At 39.8% G+C, this 6,470-nt stretch overlaps 1 protein-coding gene across 1 annotated transcript; it reads left to right on the forward strand.

Moving 5' to 3' along the window:
• The first annotated feature begins 2,174 nt into the window (after nt 1-2,174).
• LOC117552380 lies at nt 2,175-5,937 on the forward strand. Its single transcript, XM_034225756.1, has 10 exons — nt 2,175-2,283; nt 2,588-2,807; nt 2,898-3,171; nt 3,254-3,434; nt 3,558-3,634; nt 3,726-3,906; nt 4,399-4,647; nt 4,769-4,940; nt 5,066-5,203; nt 5,432-5,937. Exons 4-9 carry the CDS (start codon nt 3,266-3,268, stop codon nt 5,091-5,093), a joined length of 876 nt encoding a protein of 291 aa, XP_034081647.1. The 5' UTR covers nt 2,175-2,283; nt 2,588-2,807; nt 2,898-3,171; nt 3,254-3,265; the 3' UTR covers nt 5,094-5,203; nt 5,432-5,937.
• The last annotated feature ends 533 nt before the right edge of the window (nt 5,938-6,470 follow it).

Below are 6,470 nucleotides of genomic sequence, written 5' to 3' on the forward strand. Positions count from 1 at the left end.
ACAGAAAAACAACCACTGAAAGCTTCAAACTTTTCAGGCCTTTTCCTCAAATAGGACTTTTTTAATAAGAAAGGCCTCTTGCTGTAATTAAAACACTCACTCAACTGTGTTCTTGTCTCAAACAGTCCCCACTGTTTAATGGCCTAGAACCATTCACGTTAAATTAAAACATAACAAGAAACACTTTGAAATGATTTTCCCCATCACACAAAGAACTTTTAAAAAGAAAAACAGCCTCACACTGTCCTTAACACAAACACTCACTCCGTGATGTTTTGTCCACTGAAAGCTTCAAACTTTTCAGGCCTTTTCCTCGAAAAGGACTTTTTTTAATAAGAAAATCACAAACACTCACTCCACTTTGTTCTTGTCTCAACCAGTCCCCACTGATTAATGGCCTAAAACCATTCACGTTTAAATTGAGACGTAACAAGAAACAATTGAAATGATTAGCCTCGCCGACATGTAATAACAGACAAACGAATAGGATGCAGGGTTAAATATAAGAAAAATAAGTAATTTGAACTCACCCTGCTTGTGAAAATGCAACGCCACGTGTTATATGATTGTTATTGTTATAAATTTGGTTGTTTTAACATTAATTTCCCAGCTATTTTCAGGAACCGGAAGCAGCCGTCCAACACACAGTCCTAAGATTGTCCTGCATAAACTATTGAAGAATTTTGACGTAACAGGCTTTTTCTTTACCGTAGTTTGAGCTCTCTGTGTGTCGAACGGGTTTGCCAGCGGCTCCGGGCAACAGCCGGCTGTGTAGTCTCTCCGGTTCAACGAGAATCACGTTGGGGTCATTCCAATTGTTAACTGTGATGGTTATTCTCGCGTCCAGGAAAGAGAAGCTTAAAAAGGAGACTAAATGGAGTCTCTGAGATGTTTTCAAATTGGTACTTTAATTAATAAAAAGCGTGGTAAAGTCACAAACAGGATATGGTCCAACAGAAATACAGCTGTGCATCTGGCCCTTGTTAGCAGAGAAAAGAGGCCGAACCCCTCAGGTTTCATTGTTTATATAGCCTCTCCTGGCTCCTCCCTGGGGGCCGGCTCTCCGCGTATTTAATGTCCGTTGTTACGCATATCACAGGATACAGACATTGTACATTCAATATATATCTAAACACGCCTTTTCTCCTCCTTAACTATTTCATGACTTTTCATTTAACACATTCTAAACGCTGTAATCAATACTCCAAAAAATACAGGAAATCCTTCACAGCAATTTGATTTCCGGTCGTTCCGAATGTTGTGACATGCTACCCACATCTGTAAACGATAACGTACTCAAATAAACTGTACCTTCATTTAATATCCAACAATAATAATATCTCGACGTCTATAGTTGTAGTGTTGAAATCAGTAGGTTTCGGTGTGCAACATCATATCGCTGCTAAATTCACCTCTATAGGAAATGGTATATTAGCCTCATGCTAAATGCTAACCGGAGGTGAAGGATTTTCAGAATAAAAGTCTAACTGGTTGTGCACAAGAACTTCTGGTTTTTCAGTATAAAACAGCATTTAAACTAAAGGTACATTTAAGGTACATTATGCCATCAAAACATTGATTTTAATTTCTAACAGTACACAACCTGTAAGTATTCATTGTGGTTTGTGTATTTATTCTGTTTAAAACAAACAATGTATCTACCACGACTGTGTAAATGCTATGCTATGCTACCGAGGTAAACACAAGGGCTACCTAGCATTCCCAGACCTCAACACCGATGTTAGCACATGGCCTTACATGTATCTCATAGCAGGAGAATGTCTGCAAACACACACGAAATACTCATAGACAGTATACTCCGGGTGATTTAACCGTACGGTCAGTAATTACAGTTGCCGTTCGTGTATTCTACCGAGCTACCATTAATAAGCTAAGCTAGAAGCTCTAACCTAGAGATGTTATGAAAAACATTGTTTTCATGCCAGCTACAATGAATGACCGAACGTAGCAGACTATCTGTAGAACATTGTAATTGTAAAAGTGTTGCTTTTATGAAATTGACTGTTTTCCTCGGATACAAAATTAATTGTATGAATACTATGTGTATCTTTCTTAGAGTACATCACAGAAGGAACACAATACCCACCGCTCCAGTACAGTCGGATGTCAAACAGACCGTCCACAGACTGTTTGTGTGGGAACTCAGAGGGTGTAAGACACGGTCTGTGGGAACACAGACAGTGGAATGTAAAGTGTCCGCCATTTCTGTTGCTACACAGTTGGCCCGGGGAACACTGAAATCGGCACATGTGAGAAGCAAAGGTAGACTATAACACTGACAAATCACAGATACATTACCTTAATTGTGCTTTTATTACATGTACAGCACTTGGGCTCGACCAAAAATCGTTTTCAAATGTGCTCTATAAATAAAACCTTATTTGATATTATTGTATATCACAGAAATACTGTTATGTTGACTACAATAAATACAGTGCTGTTTGTAGTTTGTACATTTTTCATGAATTAATCTGTCAGATGTACACAAGTTGTTGGCCTTTTACAATGTATTAGTGTCTTATCTAATGTACATAGTATTTATGCACTTTTCCCTTTTTATTAACAGGCATCCAGGCCACGGTGTCTTTCAAAAGTGTTGGCACTAAAACTTCCACCGACACAGAAATCCCCTTGTCCTCTACACCAATAAAGGGCCCAGGATTGGGACCTAGCAAGAGACCTCGACTAGAGTTGGAGCAGGAACAAGGAGAGACTTCGATTGAATTTGAAGAGACTCTGGATTCGAGTTACCACCCTGATGATACTGTAGAAGAATCTGACGTATCGTAAGTTTGGTATATTTGGTACACATTACTATTACTGTTGTTCAGAGTTGACATCTAACATGTATTGTTAATTTTGTTTTGTTACATTAGACTTCAGACACGATCCACGCACAGTGACGCAAAGTACATTGTGTTTGAAAGCTGCTTCGGACAGCTGTTTGAAAAATGTCCGTTTTGTAAGACAGACTGTGATGTCCAAAAACGAAAAAATGGGACTTTTGTGGCGTTCAAACAGCGTTGTCCAAACTGCACTTACTTCAGACAATGGGAGAGCCAGCCCATCATTGGAAGTACCCCGGTTGGCAACTTACAATTATCTGCTGCTACATACTTCACTGGTGCTTCCTTCTTCCAACTAAAAAAGGTATTTTACCATCTTACGCATATGAAAAATGACAGAAGTGGACTTTTTCAAATACTTGTCCTGTTTTTCTATTTATTCATAGATATGCAGAGCCATGCAGCTGGAGATCTTCCAGTATGAGACCTTCAGGAGGCATGCTAGGCATTATCTGGAGCCTGCTATTATCCACAAGTGGAAAACTGATCAGCTGAAGATTTTCCAGCAACTACACCACCAGGGGGGAAAGGTCACAGTTGCAGGAGATATGAGAGCAGACTCTCCAGGTAAGCAGAAACAGACAAGACAGTCTAGTGCCAGAGTTACTGGTGTATATTACAATTCATCGAACTTATCCATTGAAATTCTGTTGAAAAGTCTTGAAACCTCCTGTATTATATTTTCTTCAGGCCACTCAGCTAAGTTTGGGAGCTACACACTAATGCACCTGGGAAGCAACACCATTGTGGACTTCCAGCTTGTTCAGGTGGGATTCTCTTTCTGGGTGTAATTTTAGGCGTGCTGGCTGTTGATGCATGCTTCAGTGTATTTATGCCCTATTTCTTATTCACCAACAGAGCAATGAAGTAGGTGGTAGTTACCACATGGAAAAGGAGGGACTCAAAAGATGCCTAGATCATCTGGAGTCAAACGATTTGGCGGTTGAGTACATTGTGACTGACCGTCATCCACAGATCCAGAAGTTTCTGAGGGAACGCAACATAGAACAATTCTATGATGTCTGGCACTTTGAAAAAGGTATTTATCCCTATATGTTGTAATGAAAGAATACCAAATCAGAGACACTGTCCTTTTTAGCAGCAGACATGACATGTCTGGATAGATACATGAATGATATCCCCCTATATGTCCCTCTAATCTGGTCTTTCCTCTGTTATTGTAAACTGTCTGGCAGACCACTTGATCACAGCACCTTTTGTCATTGTAAATTACATTTCACTCACTAATCTTAGGATAATGGGAGTACTCTTTAGGATGGGAATTTACAGTGATGCATATATGAATATGTATGGGTGTTTCCTGGCTATAAAATGTTTTCAGACATAAGGGTGACGCCCTGACCATTGTCATGCAATTATCATATGGATGTTATGGTTGTAATTAACATGCTGTGCTTACCCTTCTGTCTGCCCACCACCCTCTTTCCACCACACCCTTGAATATTGTCCATCACAGCACATCATTTACACACTATTGCTTGAATATTCACATGCGTTTTCTTTTTATCAGGTTTGTCCAAGAAACTTGTGAAACTTTCACAGAACAAGGACTGCAAGTTGTTGAAGAGGTGGCTGCAGAGCATAAAAAACCATGTGTACTGGAGTGCGACGAGTACAACCTCGGGGCCGGATAAGGTGGCAAGGTGGACGTCAGTGGTCAACCACCTACAAAACATCCACGTGCATGACGACCCCTTATTCCCCAAGTGTGAACATCCTGAAAGAGCCACAACGGATGAAAATAAATGGCTAAAACCTGGTAAGTTCAATATTTATAAAAAAATTGCAAATAACAAGTGAAACATTTAAAAACAATTCACTTCCTTCATAAGATAGGTAAGATAAGTTGTAATGTTGATGTTTTTGTAATTGTACTCAAGATTCAATAACACTCCACAAAGTTGAGAAAATACTCAACAACAAGAGAGTTCTCAAAGATGTGCAAAAGCTAAGCCATCACTACCAGACCTCATCCCTGGAGTCGTTCCACAGCTTGATTCTGCGTTTTGCCCCCAACAATGTGGTTTTTCCCTTCATGGGAATGTTGTGCAGGTAATACACTGTATAATTTATTCAGTAGCATCTTATAACACAGTGACTGTTTAGTGGCATGAGGGTTTTATTCTGTCATAACACAAAGTCTTATTTTATTTTGCTATTCTATTGGTTGTGTCTAGCAGCCATGCATCACAACGAGAATGCTGACCGTGAGCAAGACACAACAGCTGCAGGACTACCTGTGTACAGATTGGCCTATCCAAAATCAAGGAGGGGAGAATGCACAGCAAAGCCTGTAAAGAAGGAGCCTACATACAGTAAGTTGTCAACATTTTTTTTATTACAAACATAAATTACATTTTAAATTATTATAGCACAAAGTACCAAAGAACTGGCCAGATCTATGGAGAACCGGGATGACTGCAACAGACGATGGAGGGCTAGAGAGATAGCCACACTGAATTATCTGTACAATGAAAGAATAAAAGAGAAATGAATAAGTGTATACAAATGATTAATTATTATATGAATGTTATATTTTTCAGTGTACGTGGGTGAGCTGATGAGGCTGGTGTTTGAAGAAGTCTTTGAGGACCCAACACCCTTTGTGGAGGAGATGAATAAAATCAACATCCCAAAGGACCTGTCCACTCAATTTGACAGGCCCTCAAAGGAGGAAGTGGTAGCCCGCCATGTCTCACGTTTTAGTCTAGGGGCGGTCGGAAGCCCACGTACTGTCCAGCCAGATCAGGGAACTCCTGGCGTATCCGGCGGACCACACACGACGGGATGACCACTCTGATTCCTCGTCCCAAAAAGCCCCAGCACCAGCTTACGAAGCTGCGATAGGCCAGATGCCTAAAACGCCTATAAGAGGAGGAATGGATGATAACATATATGTGCTGTCCTGTTTTTCACCCTTACCCTCTGGCTGCTTGAACAACTGAATTTCCCCACAGGGATTAATAAAGGTCCATCTTATCTCATACAGTGTATATATACACATGATCAATTTGTACATTTATCAAAATAAAGTTTGATGGAACTACTTGATAGCCTTTCTTCCCTGAATTATTTGCTCCTAGATCATTCATATATAGCAAACCATTATTTGATTTGTCATCTAATACAGTAGTAGTTTATTATAGCTAAAAATAACTTACTCTTCTTCAGTTCTACGCCTCAAAGGTCCATAATCAAACCGATAAATATTGTGGAGGTTCTGCAGGGTGTAGGGATTGAGGCAGTTTGGTTCTAGTCCGGGGGGGTTCAACCATGCACACAATGGGTTCTGGGACTTGGTGCATTCGTGTTAAAACCTATAGGAGGATAAGATATTTGTAACATAATACGTTTAGCAATTAAATCCAACTATGGCGAGGTTTACAAAATAAACATTAAATTACTATAGAATAAATAAAAGGGCATATAGTCTATTGACTTGACAAGTATGTATGGTGTATATAATGTTGTGTGCTACTGTTGGTGTTTTTGTATTTGTTGTGGTGACACCCTGTTTTGACCATAATTCACCTTTGGTATAGTGTTGCCACACGGACCCTTTAGTGTGTGCTCTTAGGTTTA

Source organism: Gymnodraco acuticeps, unplaced genomic scaffold, assembly GCF_902827175.1.
Source record: "Gymnodraco acuticeps unplaced genomic scaffold, fGymAcu1.1, whole genome shotgun sequence".
Classification (NCBI taxonomy): Eukaryota; Metazoa; Chordata; class Actinopteri; order Perciformes; family Bathydraconidae; genus Gymnodraco; species Gymnodraco acuticeps.